General features: G+C 38.8%; 1 protein-coding gene across 9 annotated transcripts in view; it reads left to right on the forward strand.

Annotated features, from left to right (window-relative positions):
* Positions 1-19787, forward strand: part of ST7 (suppression of tumorigenicity 7) — a 254687-nt gene that overhangs the window by 41587 nt on the left and 193313 nt on the right. The window contains exon 1 of one of the 9 annotated variants that reach the window (XM_019924957.3): positions 11096-11446. The exons of the other annotated variants lie outside the window; for them this stretch is intronic. Within the exon in view, the coding sequence (XP_019780516.2) occupies positions 11425-11446 (22 nt within the window). The 5' untranslated portion in view covers positions 11096-11424. Of the gene's footprint in view, positions 1-11095; positions 11447-19787 lie in introns of those variants that run through there. 9 annotated transcript variants of the gene reach the window in all.

Genomic DNA, 19787 nt, shown 5'->3' on the forward strand with positions numbered 1-19787 from the left:
TACTGCATAGGGCTGTTTTGTTATCTGGTTGGTGCTTGATGCTTCTCTGTCTTAGCTTACTTAAACGTTTCGAGGTATGGAGAGCTCACTCATGGGAGGAGATGGGCCCATGCTGTTAGAATCTTCTTCAGTCAGAGAACTCATTTTGCAGTGGAGTCTTCTCACATTATGGAATAGGCCATGTGGTAATCGTGCAGCTCAGTAAGCAAAACCAGTGAAGGATGACAGAACATGAAAAGGAAATACTGAGGTGGATGCAGGCTGGAGTGGGTGGTGAGAAGCATGGGTGAGCATCAACTTGTTAGGTAACCTTTGTTCTGACTTAGAGTAAAAGGAAGTTTGGATGAAGCATACCGTTAAGGCATTTTGACATAACTGACTTGTTGGTGAGGAGGGTGAGAATAGAGACTGGAGGGAAAACCCCATATTATCATTTCTGGAGTAACAGGGTAAGCATTTTTAATCCAGTCCTGAGCTTGGGGTTTTAAAATGTGCAATAAAGTGAGTTATTGTATGGGTTGGAAATACAATGTAAGATACTATGGTAAAATTATGGTAGGGCTTCCCTGGTGGTGCAGTGGTTGAGGGTCCGCCTGCCGATGCAGGGGACACGGGTTCGCGCCCCGGTCCGGGAAGATCCCACATGCCATGGAGCGGCTGGGCCCGTGAGCCATGGCCGCTGAGCCTGCGCGTCCGGAGCCTGTGCTCCGCAACGGCAGAGGCCACAACAGTGAGAGGCCCGCGTACCGAGAAAAACACACAAAACAACAACAGCAACAACAAAAATTATGGTAAATGGTTTTATGGTACGTTCTCCTTTTCTGAGGGGGGTAAAGGGCTATGGATTACCACATCAAGAACTACTCCAGATAGGAAAGCCATGGCGGACAAAGAGAGGAGATGTGTGTCTCAGTCTGAGCTGTCATCTCCAGAAGACTTGGCGCTCCCTGTCCAGGCTGTCTCAGTCATGTTTTGGAAGGAGGGGTCACCTTCAGAAGCTTTATTGCTGGCGCCCAGGCCTTGTTGTCCTAAGAGGTATGACCCACCAGGGCATGAACTCTCCAGTAGGCTTGGCCTCCAACAGTTATTTCTGTTGTGTTTCATGAATGTTTGTATTTGTCTGTTCACCCCTAGGCTGAGTTACTGGGGCCTGTTTAGGGAGGAACAGTGCCTGAACAGTTGGAAGAGTCAGCCATTCAGCGTGAATGCACTGGATTTGGACAATACCTGCTGGCTCCCTGGCTTCCCACCCTTGAGGTGGAGCTGTTCCCAAAGCCCTGTCAGCATGGAGGAGGGGATGCTGTGGGCTGGAGTAGGAGGAAGAGCTCCCTGGCGGGAGTTACTTGAGTTTTCTCATCCAGCTGTAATTGGTTTAAAGTAGAATCCTGTATCATTGGATTTGAACTGGATTTTAGGGGTCATCCAGTTCAACCTCCTCATTTTGCCCATTGGGAATAGACACCTGTGAGGGTTCCAGGACTTATCCCAGACCAGAGAGGTAATGAGTAGCAGTGTAGAGGCTAGACCCCAGGCCTGCTGATTCAGTAACTATGCTTCTTCCGGCTTGGACTGTGAAGGGGTAAATTGTAGCATGAATCTGGGATACGATTTGGGGGTACAGCATGGGCTGCTCCTGAGTCAGTAAGTTACACTTAGGACAGTGGTCCCTGGGCTGTAGGCTGGAACAGGTGACCTGCAAAGGGCCTCTGACTCCCATGACTTGTAAGTACATTTTGGAGAGTGCTGTGATGTGATTGTTTCCATGTCCGAGGAGTGCGTCTAGGCATACTAGCGAGTCTCCTTTGCCAGGGGTGAGATGAGGCAAGAGAAGATTCCTGGGGAGGAAGGCAGGGGCGTCTAGTCGAAGGTGCTGTCCTCCTGAGTGAGCTTTGAAGGTGCAGTCAGAGGAACCTGCTCAGACTCTTTAGAGGCCAGACAAGTAGTATCTACTGTGACATTTGGAAACTGAAAAGTAGAGAGGGAGGGACATAGTGGTTGCTAGGAGTGTGCAGGTAGTACATAGTACAGGTCCTTTTATGGTTATAGTTTTCTGCACTTGAGTACTTATTTCTGCCTAACTGGCTAATGCAGCTCTCATTTTAAGCTATCACAATGACTGTACGCCTTATCCCTTTCATTCTGGTTGTCTGTTTAATTTTTCTGCATGTTGGAATTGAAGATGGACTATAAAAAGTTAATTTTTATAAATTCTGAATTTTTATTAATACATGGTTTATTAGAATATCTGGCAAACTGCAGGGTTGGAAAGGATGAACCTAGTTTTTGGAAACAGTTTTTCTTGTTCTGCTTCCATTTATTGATCACCTACTCTATGGAGGTAGTGTGTGTAGTCGTTAAGCACAAGGACTCTGAACGACGCTACTTGGGTTAAAACCTGGCTCTGTTATGTATAGTGTGTGACCTCAGTTAAGTTACATACCCTCCATGCCTCAGTTTCCTCACTTATAAAATGAAGATAATACCTCACAGGGTTGTTGTGAGGGTTAAGTACGTTATTAATATATGAGTTAGAACAGTGCCTGGTCCACATTAAGTGCTGTTTACATATTAGCTGTTATCACATCCCAGGCATTGGTCTAGGCCCTTTGTCACTTAACTTATGAGGCAATTGAAGTCAAGAGAGATTTAAAAACTTGCTTAAGATCATCCAGCTAAGCAGTGGCTAAGCTGTGGCTTAAACCTTCTCTGTCTGACACAGGGCCTGGCTCTCAACCACTCTGCTGGCTTTCTGAGGTGTGGCAAATCACTTAACTGTATTGTAGGTTTTATAGCTATCTATCCATCTATCCATCTATCTTCTACTTTCTAATTTGGATTTTTCATTATGTTCTCATTTTGTTAATAAAATGCATTTCCTTAAAATATCTGTGACTTAAGAGTTATAAATAAAATATAAAAGATAAAAATAAAACAGTTGCTCTTACAATAATGCTGCTCAGATAATTAAAGAACTTTAAAAATCCATGCTAACAGTACTAAATTGTGAAAGGCTTAAAACGTCATTTCATGTGACATCTGATGATGGCTCAGTGTTGTCACACACATTTAAGTTGCGTGGAAATTAAGACTGTTATTATTAGGCATTTTAAACATACCATTTTAAAACAATCATGGCATTAATGTTTTAACCATTTGCACATTTTAATTACCAGGTAGAAAGTATATCAAATTTTTATAGCCCATGGAAGGCTCCCCAGCCAGTACCCTAGATTGAGACAAAGAGAATTAAAGCTCGAGAAGTGAGACAAGGCTGCTTAGCAACAATGACAGGTGAGGTTGATGGGAATTAACAGCTTTTGACTGTTAGCAGAATGGCAGTGTAATGGGATCTGCTTATGGTAATGAAGCCTTGACTAGATGGCTGAATGTAATGATGCTTCCTCATTTATTTCATAAAATTATCGATGATATTGAGCCCAGAATGTTTAGATTTCTGTACTATTTATACTTTTGATATTATATTGAAAATTAGAATCATATTGTATAGTATTGTCAACTTTGTAAATTATCTCATGGAGAAATGTATTCAATGGAAAGGAAAGTAGCAAAGTAAAAGCAAAACAAAACATCCTGCTACTCCAGTAAAACCACTCAAAACACCAATGCCTTATCTTTCTCAAAGTAGCTGCAGTTTAAGGGAGCATTAATATGTCTCTAAATTGGAAATTGTCCAACTGTTCAGGTTGCTGGAAAAAAAGCCGATAAAAAATTAAAAAATTTATTTATATCTTGTCTTTGGGCAAGGTCTAAAGAATTGTTGTATCAAGATGGAGTAACCATTCTTAAGGTTTCTTTAGCCAGGACACACTCAAGATCAAAACAATTGACAATGAAGGAAAAGATGGCTCAATGCTTGTGACAATGTGACATTAAAGATTACATCAGATGCAGTCTGTCTCAGGAATGACCATATGTCCTTTCCATCTGATGTCTGTTTCAGGACTCAGACAAATGAGTTAAAGGTTTTAGATATGCTTTAAAGGATAGTTCTTTCATCACCTGTATTAGGTTTATTTACAAATCAAATGTTTCAAATTGATCACATGTGCATACTATCAAAGGAATGAACATAATGACGATATTTTTCCTAAAAATTTGGATGCTGATTCATTTCAGGTTATGTGGGTTTGTAACCCTGAGTACTAGGATGAAGTATAGATATCTTGTTTTTTTTTTTTTTTTTTTGTGGTACGCGGGCCTCTCACTGTTGTGGCCTCTCCCGGCTCCGGACGTGCAGCCTCAGCGGCCATGGCTCACGGGCCCAGCCGCTCCGTGGCATGTGGGATCTTCCTGGACTGGGGCATGAACCCGTGTCCCCTGCATCGGCAGGCAGACTCTCAACCACTGCGCCACCAGGGAAGCCGTCTTGTGTTCTTTTCACCTTAAGAAAGAAGAGAATTTATTTTTTCCCTAGTTTTAAACTAATACTACAGGAATGAAATGGGAAGAAATAATAGTTCTTTTCTAAGAAAGACTTTTCTAAGGATGGCTTTAAAAGAACAGGCAAAGGAGAGCAGAGCCATGACCGTTGCAGCTTGAATCGAGATAAGCAGAAGTGTGTGTGCTCAATGTCACATGGCAGGCGGCTTTCCCCAGAGTGGTTTGCCTGTCCAGGGAGCTGTTTCATTTTGTGTCTGATAGGGTTTTACTTTGGAAAATACCCGGTTCCCTGCCTGTTGCTTCATTATGGATTATACAGGTAAAATTAAATTTAAAATGTTTTCCAGCCATGTAGAATTACTTAAAATATACTGTTTTGAATTAGTATTTTAAAAAGTACATTGGTTATGTTTGTAAATAGTGTGTTTTAAAAATTATTATGCATGAATTTATTCCTGAGTATGTATGAATTTGTTGTATACAAATTGTGATTAATTTAGGATAAATACTTAAGGGAATTTCTCAGACATACCCTTGTTGTTTCTTCTATTTCAGTTTGGGTCCTACTCAAACAGACTTAAAATAAACTGCAACCCATATTTAATCCACATTTCTACCCTCTGGGCCAGAATGTTTAGAATACAAATATCTGAGTTCAGATTATGCCACAGAGAGAATAAAATGTATATACAGTCTACAGAGATTGTAAAACGTTTTTGCCATTGTGTTGATTTTCTTGTGCATGTGTGTGGCCTGATCTTTTAGATGCGGTTGACGTAGTGAAGTGAATTGGAGAATTTCAGTTTTTATCCTAAATTTTCTGAGTGTAACTGACCTCTTCCTTTTTTAAACTGCTTAGTCTTGTTCTCAGTTTCTAGTTTCACTGAGTGGTAAGTTGGTACAAGAATAAAGTTAAGGTGAAGTTAACAAAGGGCAGTGTTTCTTGATGATTAAGTGGGGGCTTTCTTTAGATTGGACGGGGTGAAGGTGGGGTTGGGAGGTAAGGTGGTGGTAAGGAGATATGGACGTGGATCTTTGCCCAAAACTTGTGCAGGTAATTCAAAATTATACTACCGTACATTCGAACTTTTGGGTAACAGTGACACTGTTTTCTGACAGATTCATCTTAAACTAAACAACAAAGAAGATTTTTCCACCAGGGCAGGGACCTACTACTTTCCATACCCCGAATAATGACAAAATCCCAGTGTGTGTTTAAATTAGGCATTATTTACATGTTCTTTGTAAATGATCCCTTTTGATCTATGGATGGATCTTTGGCAAGATAGCTAATTATGGTGAGAAAATTAATTTTTTTGTGAAGTTGTTAATAAAATGCCATTTTTAGGCACTAGCTATGTAAAGGACTTTTGTGGTAAATGTGTTTTGAAGCTAAAACATTTAAAAGTAATTAATTATCCCAAATACCCAAATATGTTTTTTCTGTAAATCCTTATTTCCTATTTTAGAGTTCCTTTAAATCAAATAGCATAGTAGTATCTCTTTCTCTCCTTCTCTCTCGCTCTCTCTGGATTTTGAATTTCTTTTCCTTATAACATTAGTGTACCAGAATTTCATTCCAGGGCTCTGAAATAGAATATAATTACCTGTTAGAAGGCTCACTGTATGTGTGATACTATGTTGAAGCAGAAAGGGCTACATTTTATAGACATATACAAAGAAATCAAATTTCTATAATCCTACCAGGGAGCTTTACTATGAGTTTGTTTTTAATTATATATTTGTACCTTTTTTCCAAAGAACAGAATCATTGATTTTTTTTTCATTTTTCTATAGTTTATGTATTGCCATTAAAACACTTCTTTGTTGTTTTTAAAGTAATACTTTATAAATGCATAGGTGGTATTTTAAAATACACACAACTTTAACATGCTAAATACACATCAAGAGGAATAGTAAGAAAATAAAGCTTTAATGTGAACAAAGGATACAGCTCCAGAGAAATTCCAGATATGACACTTTTAAAATTAGGTCTTGTATGTACTCTGAAGAGAATATGTGGTTTAAGTTCTTACCAAACTAATAGAGATAACATTTATTAAGCTAGTTGTCTGATGTGGTAGGAAGCTATTTTGAGTATTGTCTTCTGTGGTGATTTTTATAAACATTTACATATTTGCAAGTATAGGTATATTTAGTCTATTAAACTTTGAAGAAAAGAACACACATATTTTCAGTTCACGGAAGAGTGAATTCTTTTGCATTAGAAAAGAGAATTTATTTCAGTTCAGCACAACCACTTTTGTACTAATGACAGCATCATAGCACTAAAGGGCATATCTTCCAGTAGAAAACTGAGTCTTGAATATTCAAGAATAGATGTATTTTATTTTGTTTTTCTGGAAAGCTTTCCCCCATGTGGTTTCCATGTTACCCATGTAGTTTCCTCTCAGTTTTTTCAGGTCTTTGTTGAAATGTCATCCTTTTAGGGTGACATTATCTGACAGTTTTACCTAAAATAACCCTCCCATTCAATCACTCCTCGTTAATTCCTCTTATTTTTCTTTATAACACGTACAACCACTTGATATATTACGTATTTATTTGTCCATCTCACCCTCTAGAACATAAGCTCCAAAGAGGAGAGAGTTTGTTCATGGCTGTATCCCTAGAGTGCAGAACAGTAGGCTTTCAGGAAATAGTTGTTGAGTCAATTTATGAATGGGGTTTCTTCTAAAAATTACTATTGACTTACTTTAAGATTGTCACTATTATCTTTCTTTATCAGCAACATTCTAATTTAACAATAATTATTTTGACCGCTAAATTATTTTGAATATTGATCTCTTCTTTCTTCGCTAATTTTATCCTGAAATTCACAGTACTCGCTTTACTAATGGAAGGGCAGGGTCACAGGCAGGCAGGGCCGCAGGCATGCGTAATTAGACATAATTGATAACCCAGAGATCACTTTGGTTTTGGAATGTATTATGTGATTTTTTTTTGAAGGGGTGTGGAGGACATCAGTCAGTTTTATCTTCCTTCATTTTCTTTCATTATGTTTTCCTTAGGCAGGCCATTAATATTTGTCTTCATTTTCTCAGCTCATGCCAGCTGCCCAGAGGAAAGAATGGGAGCAAACTAAAATTTTGGCATCTGTTTTGTCAAAGATGGGTCTTTAGCCATATGGATCCCAACCTTCTGAAGTGTTTAGAAATACCTCAGGCATCCAGAGGGTATAGAAACCTTAATAGGAGTCAGAGGTTGTCATATGTGTCCAGATTGCTGGCAAGTGAGACCTAATGTGTTTTTATATATATATAAATTTATTTATTTAATTAATTTAATTTTTGGCTGCATCGGGTCTTCGTTGCTGGGCGCGGGCTTTCTCTAGTGCGGCGAGCAGCAGCTGCTCTTCGTTGTGGTGCGCGGGCCTCTCATTGCGGTGGCTTCTCTTGTTGCGGAGCATGGGCTCTAGGCATGCAGGCTTCAGTAGTTGTGGCATGTAGGCTCAGTAGTTGTGGCGCACGGGCTTAGTTGCTCCGTGGCATGTGAGATCTTCCTGGACCAGGGCTCGAACCCATGTCCCCTGCATTGGCAGGGGGATTCTTAACCACTGCGCTACCAGGGAAGCCCAGAGACCTAACGTTTTTAACATACTGATCCTGCTATAGTTATCTAAAAAGTAGACGTCTTGAAAAATACTGCAGCCTTTAACTTACTCTTAGAAATCTGTGCCAAGAAATAAGTATAGGCACTCAGAAAAATGTATTTATGTATGCATATATACACCCTCACATATAAGCTGAAGAAAGAGCTACATCAGTGAGTCAGCAAGAAGTTGTCGCATATAGACTATGGCCTCTGGTGGGAAGTACCAGTTGTCACTCGGTATCTGTGGCGGATTGGTTTCAGGACTGCCCTCACCCCCAAATCCACGGATGCTCAAATCCCTTATATAAAATCGTGTAGTATTTACATATAACCTACATGCATATTTTAAATCATCTCGAGATTACTTATAATACCTAATATGATATAAATGCTATGTAAGTTGTTGTAAATACAGTGTAAATGCTATGTCAATAGTGTGCATCAAATTCAAGTTTTGCTTCTGGAACTTTCTGGAATTTTTTTTACCGACTATTTTGATCCACAGTTGGTTGAATCCATAGATGTGGAACCAGTGGATATGGAGGACTAACTATATCTCTACCCAGGAATCATTTTCTCATCCTACTTTTCCTTTTGCGTTTCTGATGGCCACATCCACCCCCATTTGTGTGACTATTCATGTGCAACATCTGGGATGCAATTTGAAATAGATCTTATGTTAAGATACTATTCTGGTTTCAACCCTTTTGAAGTGTATTGCCCTTGCCCATTTCCTGCAGTTGTGTCTCAACACTGTTATTGATACAGGCATACCTCATTTTATTGAGCTTTCTTTTATTGCTCTTTGCAGAAATTGCATCTTTTTACAAATTGAAAGTTTGTGGCAACCCTGCTTCAAGCAGGTCTATCAGCACCATTTTTCCAACAGATTTGCTCACTCTGTGTCTCTGTCTCACATTTTGGTAATTCTCAACATATTTCAAACTTTTTCATTATTGTTACATTTGTTTTGATGGTGACCTGCGATCAGTGATCTTTGGTGTTACTACTACAACTCGCTGAAGGCTCAGATGATGGTTAGCAATAAAGTATTTTAAAATTAACATTTTTTTTTTTAGGCATAGTGCTGTGGCACTTAATAGACTACGGTACAGTGTAAACATAACTTGTGTATGCACTGGGAAACCAAAAAAGTTGTGTGACTTGCTTTATTGTGATGGTGTGGATCCGAACCCACAGTATCTCTGAGGTATGCCTGTGCTCTCCACTGGTTGTTGACCTGGACCACTTATTTTTGCGAGGGATGCATTTTTCTTAAGTTTTGCAATTTTCAGTTTAATCCTTTCTGTCATTTTTAGTTTTTTTGGTGACCCTTCTCTTTTAAGAATTTTCTTCTCCATATTTTCAGTTGATTTCTATTTTCCTTTCATTTTAGTTGAATTCTTAAAATATAATTTTGGTAATTATTTTTTTATTTTTCAAGAGGCATTATAGAAGAGTAGTTAAGAGTCTATGTGTTGGAACCAGACTGCCTGGGCTTGAATCCCAGCTCATCATTTAGTAAGCAGTGTGACCACTGTCTATCAAATGTGGATAACCCTACCTTGTAGGGTTTTTATGGAGATTACATAAGCTGATACACGTGAAGTTCCCAAAATAATACCTGACACATAGTAAACATTTAGTAAATATTAGTTATTATTATCTTAGCTACAACAAAGTATTTATTCTTATGTATAATCTTTGCAATTTCTTCATAATGGTTCAGCATTTTCAGTAAGATAAAGGTCCAATTACCTTGAATAAATTATGCACATCCATACAATGGAATATTGTGTAACCATTTAAAGATGAGATAGATCTACATATACTGACCAGAGAGTTATTAATGATATTTTTTAGATGGTAATTTGCAGTTCCACAATCATATAAGAATTTAATGTTTAAAAACTGTGTTATATAAAGACATGTCTTTGTAAACTTTAGAAAATATTGGAAAAAGTATATACCTTAGATGAATGGATGGAAAAGAAACTTGAGCTTTTGAACTTCCTATTTTATATGATTTTAAAAGTGGGATTATTGAAAAAACATACTTTTTATGCATTTCAATATTTAAAAAATATTAGAACAAAGCTTTCTTTGCTTGTGTTGGATAGACATTCTAATTAAAGTCTATGCACTTATAGCTTTTAGAAAAAACAGATTTCTAAGAGTAAAGGTAATGCAGGTAATGAGTCAAGAGACAAAATAATAATATCTTCTTTGTGTTGATGGATGAAGAATAATTATGCCCACTTGCACACAGGTGTACACTGGTGTGTGCACACAGCGTTAACATGACTGCGTTACTTGGGAGAAATGACAGGAATTCTCACGAGGTAAAATGAAGAAAAATAAGGCAAAAGAGACGGGATAGGAGAAATATGTGTACATACATATATTCCTAGAGTATAGAGTGGTGGTTTTCACATTTGAATAATAGTTGCAAAATAAATAATAATGTATTCACTAACATTTGAGTGCTCACTGGGTGTTAAGCAGTGTTCTAAGTGCTTATAGTATTATTTTACTGTTACATTTGCTTGTGAATTTATATGCCCAGAAAGTGTGTGGAATAGTTTACATATTTTCACATATTTGTGGTTGAGTGTACAACCCCTGATCTGTTAGTCTACCACAAGCCTACTGAAAAAACAGTGAGCTCTGAAGTTATTTTAAAAGGTAGGTTATTTTTCTCATTTCTGATATTCTTAATTCCCTTGAAAAGTTCTACTTGCTGCCTAAAACCAAGAACTCTGATTTGCATATCTTTGTGGTTGGTTGCTATAAAGCCAATATTTAAATTTCTTTGAGGTCTCTTTTAGTGCCTGGTATCACAGGATGAAGATCTTGTCAGGAGGGTGAATATATATGTGGCTCTTGGTCTTGTGCATTTTGGGACGAAGGAATTCCCCTTTGAATTGCCTGCTCCCCTGAAGCCCCTGGAGCCTCTGGCTCAAGCAGCGCAGTCGGTCTGTGCAGTGTCTCTGACGTCACCAGTGTATGCATAAGCCCTGCTATTGTCTTACTGCTATAACAGGGCTGGGGATTGCAGTATCCGCTGTTGCTGCTGATCCCAGTCTTGCCCCTGCTGCTACCTAGTCCTGCCTCCCTGCATCCCAGAAGAGCCACGTCGGCCTGCCTTTCCGTGTTGGATTTTCCAAAACAGCTCTTCGGTTTTTGGTGCTGTAGGAGACCTTGCTTTTCAATCACACGGGAGAACACTGAAGCTTGTAAGAGGAGAATCTGGCAGCTGGACACAGCTTGGACTGCATTGTCTGTCTTCATGACCTCTGCTGTGTAGCAGCTCATCTCTCCACTCTCACACGTACACTCTCCTCGATTTTTCTTCCTTCCTTTTTTTCCTTTCTTCTAATCTTTTAAAAGCAGCCTCTGGAGCCAGCCATGTTTGGCACTGAATCTTCATGTAAGTAAATGGATCTCACTTTGCTGTTTAGAAATCTGTTTGCTGTCATGGTTTCATTGGCTTGGAGTTCATATCACTTTGCCTTAGGTCATTAACAGCTTTTGTATTTTGGCTCTAATTACAAAGAAATTGGTCTCAGGGAAGGGACTCCCCCTTATCTGGGTTATTCATCCTTAAGGCCAGGGATGTCAGTGTGGTCAAAACCAGGCCTCCAAGAGGGAGGGGAGGAAGACAGGAATCCGGGCAGCCTCCCCAGAACGTGTTAATTGATGGGATCAAGTCTGTCACTGATCTATTGTTGTGGGTTCTATAATGGTCCTTAAACCCTAAAATAGATACTGGAGGATCTGAGATGATAATGTTTATTAAAAAGGAAAAAAGGGCTTACATTTTTTATCTAAAAGGAGAATGGGGGTATCATTATATCCTCTTCTTCCATATTTTTACAGAAACATAGGAGTAGATATTATATGTAGATTTAAAGAATGAGAAATAAGCTTTATTTTTAAAGATGGATTTTTTTTTTAATCCTCAATGGCTTCAATTTTGATATGCTGGCTAGTGCCACAGTCCAGCAGCATTGTATCTGTCTTAAAACTTATACAATGAAATTGCTTTGGTGCAGAGCAGGCCCTGCACAAGGGGCTGGGCTGGATGGCACTTGTAGACAGCTAAAACGGGTATTTGAAAAATGATGACCAGCCTAAGTAATGAGGATTATTTAATGCTGGATGTAGAATAGTATAACTTGTCGATGCAGTTATACAGGCTCTGCAGACTATTTTGTCATTATCCATAAGCAAAGGTGACAGTTAAGAATTTCTAAAGAGACTCAACCTGCTGACCTAGAACATTAAACATTGGCAAGACACTGTCTTTGTGGGGAGAGGGGGTTAGGGTAGGAATTTAGGAAACACATTTCTTATGAATATGTAATCCAACCTTTTCTTTCTGATCTCAGGTGATCAGTGTGACTGTTTGTGCATAGCTGATGATTATTCCAGAATAGTAGTATTTCAAGAGAGCTAATAATCTTCAGTTCTTTTGTTCTTGATTGGCTTTTTTAAAGGGTGGATTATTTTTGTTGGTTTACCTAGAGGCTTCCCATTTCTGAAATTATCAACGTCAAGATAGAATAACAATGAGATGTAATGTCCCATTCAGCATGTGACAATTTTATTTTCTAATAATTTAAAAATGTTTTTTGAATTCACTTAATGATACATTTGGAATTATTGTCACCCAAGAAATAGAAACAGATTATTTAGTGGCAAAGACCTTCCAGTTTCATTTCAGTCATGGAATTTTGTTTATGTAGGAACCTAGGTATAGATAGAAATATTTATCTACTAAAGGAAAATTAGTCTTATTACTTTGTTTAGCTGAAAATGCAAGTTGAAACTCAGTGTGGGACTCTTTGGGTTCTTGGCATAGGGACTCTAACATTGTGTGGCCAGGTTTACCAAGCAGACATGTTGACTTTCTTGATCATTAAACCTGATCTTTTGATAATATCACACGTGTGCTATGTGCTATGTTTGAAAACTGCTGGTTGCTTTTGGTCTCCATAGCTACCAAATTACTGCACAGGTAGAATACCATTCAGAAGACAGAACATCATCATGTAGGTTTTGGGCATTTTTTGACTTTACTGAGTATTAAATTTTGTTTCCTGCTTGTCCCTAGAAGACCATAGATAGATTTGTACTGTCAGTGATTGTAAAGTGTTGAGAATGGACTGCTTTCTTTAGATAAGGAGATTCCTTAAATCTGTACTCAGAGTTAAGACAATTGTATTTTCTTTGTGTTTTGAGGCATAGCTTTTCTAGACCTATAATGTCCATCTTTTGGAGGCTATTTTATAGGCTGAGCCTATCTATATTTGGAATATTCTGAAAAATAGTCACATTAAAAGTTCTAATTAGTTCAGAAGGGATCTTCCGAACCACCTAGGATATTCTTACTAAACTTTTACAATAAATACTTGTTTAGCCATCTACTCGATGTACAGTGCTGTGCTAGATGCTGGAAAGGTCTGTTTTTTTTTCTAACATGTTCTGATTTCATGATTCTTATCCTTGATTTCTGGTTACAGTACCTTACTTGTATTGGATGCTTTTACTTTTTAAATTGAGGTATGGTTTACATACGATAAAATGCGTAAGTCAAGGTGTGTAGCTCATTGAATTTTTGCCTATGTTTACACTTATGGAACCACTACCCAGTTTGAGATACAGAACATTTCTGTTACTCCAGAAAGTTTCCTTGTGATGACCCTTCCCAGTCAATTTTACTTCTCCTCCTCACCAAAAGGTAATCACTATTCTGAATTCTTTTGACATAGTCACTTGTACGTGGCTCTTTAAAATTTTCTTTCTCTCCTCCTTGCTCTTTGCTCATAAGAGAAGGAAATGTCGGGCTTCCCTGGTGGCGCAGTGGTTGAGAGTCCGCCTGCCGATGCAGGGGACACGGGTTCGTGCCCTGGTCCGGGAAGATCCTGCATGCCGCGGAGCGGCTGGGCCCGTGAGCCATGGCCGCTGAGCCTGCGCGTCCGGAGCCTGTGCTCCGCAACGGGAGAGGCTACAACAGTGAGAGGCCTGCGTACCGCAAAAAAAATAAAAAATAAAAAAAGAGAAGGAAATGTCAATAGAAATGTCCATGTCTTCACTTTCAAGTACTGGATTGATTAAGTTGACTTTTTGTTTCAGACCTTTGAAGTCAGGAATTTGAGGTAACCTGGGTATCACATTATAACATGTTTTGTCTCACTGAAAATAGTATTGCTTAATTTAAATGCCAAAAAAGCACCCACCTCTTCCATACACACACACACACACACACACACATACATACACAAAAGAGCCTTAAAAGTGACAAAAAATTTACCTGGAAGAGTAGACCCTTGTTTAACAAAGTTAAAACTTACATAGTTATGGCAACAAAATTAATAAATGCTTTGTCTGACCTCATTTCAGTGAATACCTTCTTTTCTTAAAAATTTTATTTATTTATTTATTTAGGCTGTGTTGGGTATTTGTTGTTGCATGCGGGCTTTCTTTAGTTGCGGCGAGCGGGGGCTACTCTTCATTGCAGTGCGTGGGTTTCTCACTGTGGTGGCTTCTCTTGTTGCAGAGCATGGGCTCTAGGTGTGCAGGCTGCAGTAGTTGTTGCACTTGGGCTCAGTAGTTGTGGCTCGTGGGCTTTACAGTGCAGGTTCAGTAGTTGTGGCACACGGTCTTAGTTGCTCCACAGCATGTGGGATCTTCCTGGACCAGGGCTTGAACCCATGTCCCCTACATTGGCAGGCGGATTCTTAACCACTGTGCCACCAGGGAAGGCCCAGTGAATATCTGCTTAATTCACTTTAGTGAATAACTCCAACAGTGCCAGTCACATTTTTTCTCACTTAGTGTATCTGAATCTCCCATAGTTGTGTAAATTGGGCACAATCTGTTTTCAGCCCACTTTTAAATGGAAGTGTTTTATGTTATGTGTAGATTAATCATTAGTACAAAGCAGGAAGTATAGCTTCTGTAACTCTGTTACCATCTTGATATATTTCACCGAGCTTTTCCTTTACTGAAATTTCCCATGTCTAAAAATGGGAGTAGTAAGTCTGCTGTTAATCTGCTTTGAGGAAATGCAATTTTAGTCTGTGATCAAAGTAATTTAGGTTTAAGAAGAAAGTACTAAAATTAAGTTTTGGGAGGGGAGTGGTCCTTAAAATGCATATTTTAGGTACTTGACTTAATGATAGTTCATATTTTAAAATTGATAAATTGAATTCTATAAAACTTAAAAATTTTTCATTTCCTCTTAAAATTTTATAAATGGAGAAAAAGTTCATCTTTTCTTTTTGTGGAGTAAGGAACACTGGTTTTGTACTGCATCCTTCCTCATAAAGCCAGTTATTCTCCAAAGAGTAAATACTTCAAGTACATGGGCATTTATTCAATTAGCGTTTATCTAGCTTGGTCCTCCTCCTGTTTCCCCTCCTATGTTTAACTTTTTCAGGCCTCAAGGGTACCATTTAACATGTGCTGTGGTGGGAATTGTGCCCTGGTCTAACAAATTAATGTGTCTTCCAAAGCACCTACCTTATTAATCCAGTGAAGAGAGCAACATCTTACCTTTTCAGAAAGTGTGCCCTTGGGGCAAATAGTGTCATTCAATCCCTCCTCTCAACATTTTGTTATAGTTGTCATATATTAGAAAGAACATCTAGTGTTATCTCGAAAGGGAGAAAGAAATCACCAAAGTCCGAACAGAGCAGTAGTATTTTGTGAGCTTAGTGGTGATGGGGAAATGGTGGACCTGTGTGTCAGAGTGTCAGTTCTCTTTACCCCTGGTGTGGCTGGCCCACAAGTCTTCCCTGCCATTCTCTGCATGCCCACATCACCTTCAGTAGGCAGCTAGATGCTGGAAAGCATTTGGGGTGTGGGTGATGCCCCATGCAGTTTTCTTTGATGGGCACCAAAAGTGCAGCTTTTTTTTTTTTAAATAAATTTATTTATTTGTCTGTGTTGGGTCTTTGTTGCTGCACGCAAACTTTCTCTAGTTGCAGTGAGCAGGGGCTACTCTTCGTTGTGGTGCGCGGACCTCTTCCTGCAGTGGCTCCTCTTGTTGCGGAGCACGGGCTCTAGGCACGTGGGCTTCGCAGTTGTGGCACGCGGGCTCAGGCTCAGTAGTTGTGGCTCATGGGCTCTAGAGCACAGGCTCAGTAGTTGTGGTGCACGGGCTTAGTTGCTCTGCGGCATGTGGGATCTTCCCAGACTAGGGCTGGAACCTGTGTCCCTTGCTTTGGCAGGCAGATTCTTTTTTTTTTATTTTAAAGAGTGTGCTTTTTTTTGTTTGTTTGTTTGCTGCGTTGGGTCTTCGTTGCTGTGTGCGGGCTTTCTCTAGCTGAGGGCAAGCGGGGGCTACTCTTCGTTGCGGTGCGCGGGCTTCTCATCGCAGTGGCTTCTCTTGTTGCAGAGCATGGGCTCTAGGTGCATGGGCTTCATTAGTTGCGGCATGCGGGCTCAGTAGTTGTGGCTCATAGGCTCTAGAGCACAGGGTCAGTAGTTGTGGCTCACGGGCTTAGTTGCTCCGTGGCATGTGGGATCTTCCTAGACCAGGGCTCGAACCCTTGTCCTCTGCGTTGGCAGGCGGATTTTTACTGCGCCACCAGGGAAGCTCTGGCAGGCAGATTCTTAACCACTGTGCCACCAGGGACGTCCCAACAGCTGTTGCTTTTTATTTTCATTACTGATGAATGCATTAATTTGGAACTGACAGCTTCTCAGTTTTAATAGTGAGTATGGTACCATGTTTCTAAGAACAATGTAATTATCTCAAATTTTGAGCCATTATGTGGGAGATAGTAAAATGAATATACCCTAGCAATATTAGGTCACCAAGAAACTGTATAATTAAATGGGCATCTCTTTGATAGAGAAATAAATGAGTCCCACTCCGTTTTTATGTGCATTTCAGGGCCATTCTTGACAACCAATCATACGTGAGATTAAACTTAGGTCTATTGTTTTGGTGTAATTTTTGTGAGTTGGTTGAGATGTTAACAGCAACTGTGGTCATTCAAAAAATGGCTATTCACACCTGGACTATTTTGCAATATAAGCCCTAGTTCTTGTTAAATAATTGTATGAGACTGCTGTTTTTGCTGTCATATGTATGTTTGACATTTTAGTACTATATCTCCCCTGCTTTATTAGTTTTTGTCATATGAAACTAGGTAATTTAGAAACAGCCATTTTCCTTTCCTACGTTTTTAATCTGGCTGTTAGTATTTAGCTGTATTGAATTTTAGATGCTTTCATCTTACTTAAAATACAAATACTTAAATATACACCCAAAAACTTACCTCTAATTCTGCACTCAGAACATTGAATAAAAGAAAAAATATTATTACATGACTTTAGATAAATAGAAACCACAGACTGCTAAAGTCACAAATAAGGAAAAATAATTATAGATCACTGGGATTTACACTGGGACATGGTCATACAGGAGGCTGGGAAGTTAAAGCTCATATAACACTTTTGACTTATCTTACTATATTATTGTCTTTTCTTTCCTTTTGACAATGTGAGTTCTGATGTGAAATTTCCTCTTGGGTTTCTTGCCTGTTAACAGTTGACATCATAATTTTTAGTATCAAGGGAATATTTTAAACTAAATAAAGATAGGAATTTTTTTTACTTCTGGGTATTTATATACTAATTCTACTAGTACAGAAATGGAATAAAAATGCCCAGTGGTTATTTTAAAATTCTCAGATTATTTATTTTCACTTGAGTATTAGTTTCCCTAATTGTTAGTTTGGTTTGTTCAGCAGAAATTACACATGAGTTTTCAGTGATCTGTTGTTTTCATTGTCACAATGGACCAGATTTATATCCTGTATAAACCGTGGGGAGTCTATGGGGAAAAATTACCATATATGGAAACTTTCCTTATAGAATCCCCATGGAGTTACACAGGATGTGAATAGAATTGTTATGGATTCTGAGTTGCAAAAGTCACTGACAATGTGTATTTTGAACATTAATAGTAGTTATCACATTAAATTATGTTCAAATACTATTACATTTTCAATACAAAACCATATGGAACACAAGAATATGAATTGTATGGTCATTTTAAAATTGTTTTACAAAGCGTATTTATATCCCACCATTTTTTCCTAATAAGTGTAAAACATTCATTAACACACTTATTAGTGTATCTTTAATTAGAAAATGCCAGTTTTGAATTATTTAAAAGTCCTGTAATGTAGTCACATTTGCTGTGCTGGAGTAGTAAATTGTAATATTTTCTCTATAGAGATTTTGCTTTTATTAATAATGGATTCAGATAATTGTGAACTGAAGGACCAAGATATAGTTTAATACATGTTGTAGAAATGGCAGCAACCACGTGCCAGATACAGTGACTAAGTGCAGAGACTCTGGTGCTTGATCGCCTGGATGCAAATAACGGCTTTACCACATTCTGCCAGGGTTTGGCCATCTACCATCTAAGCTCTTGGGGCCCAAAATGTGGCTGATCCAATGACCTCTTGATGTTAGGGGAATCTGCCTTTTTGGGCCAGGACATCTGCATCAGGGTAACGCTTATCAAGGGTCACTGTGGAGATTAGACTCTGGCAGTGCGAAAGACTGGCTGAGGAAAGGGAAATCTTACTTCCTAAGACTGGGTGGAAGTTCCATCACGGGGATCTTTGAAGGGACCCCGTAGGAGATTTGAAGGGAGGAGACAGCATGAAACTGATGAAATAGGTCAGGGTTGGCAAATGCCCAGCATATTTCTCACTACTGGTCATCCCTGTGGCAGACATCACTAACTGGTCACAGCACTTTTGTAGAATTGCCTTAAGTCATAAAGGGTTGAAATGTTTTCCTCTTAAAACACTTATCTGTGCAAGTGTTTTCCACATTAGTGTGAACAATAGTCACATGAATAAATATTTAAATAAACTTGAAAACAATTATTGAACTAAGAAAAAAAATTAGGAATCTTAAGTGTTCCAGTAATATCCCTTTTTATATAAAATAAACATACCATTCTGTGTTACATTGTGATTCTCAGTAATATCAAAATAATTCAGAGCTGCTTCTCATTTTTTTTTTTTTTAATTTTTTTTTTCTTTATTTTTTTGGCCGCGTTGGGTCTTAGTTGTGGCATGTGGGATCTTTTGTTGCATCGTGCAGGCTTCTCTCTAGTTGTGGTGCTTGGGCTTCTCTCTCTAGTTGTGGCGTGCGGGTTTTCTCTCTCTAGTTGTGTCACGCGGTTAGTTGCCCCATGGCATGTGGGATCTTAGTTCCCCGACCAGGGATCGAACCGGCGTCCCCTGCATTGAAAGATGGATTCTTTACCACTGGACCACCAGGGAAGTCCCCGCTACTCTCTTTTGAATGAACTTTACACCAATTGAAGACATATCCCCAGAGTGTAGCAGCATACCTAACATATACACTAAGCACTCATTCTTTGAAATTTGAATCTGCTGTGGCTTAATGTAATATTGAAAATATGATGTGTGGGCTTTATAGGGGATTGATACTCAGTTTAATTAAATTTTCCAGGCTAAGGAGTTTATCACACATAACTGGCACATATCAGAAATATGTCAGTGGACAACTCTTACCTGTCACCCTTCAGGCAGGAGTAGGTGACAATATGGACTTTTATTATTAAGCCCAAATTTGTTAGAGGTAAACTGCCATTTACTGATACTTTGCTATGTACTGTTAACTTGACTACATCTCATCTAAGTTCACTTATCATTTTTTTAAGATGTTTAAATAAAAATAACGAGGAATTGTAATCATCAGTTCAT

This window comes from Tursiops truncatus, chromosome 9 (genome assembly GCF_011762595.2).
Source record: "Tursiops truncatus isolate mTurTru1 chromosome 9, mTurTru1.mat.Y, whole genome shotgun sequence".
NCBI classification, from domain to species: Eukaryota; Metazoa; Chordata; class Mammalia; order Artiodactyla; family Delphinidae; genus Tursiops; species Tursiops truncatus.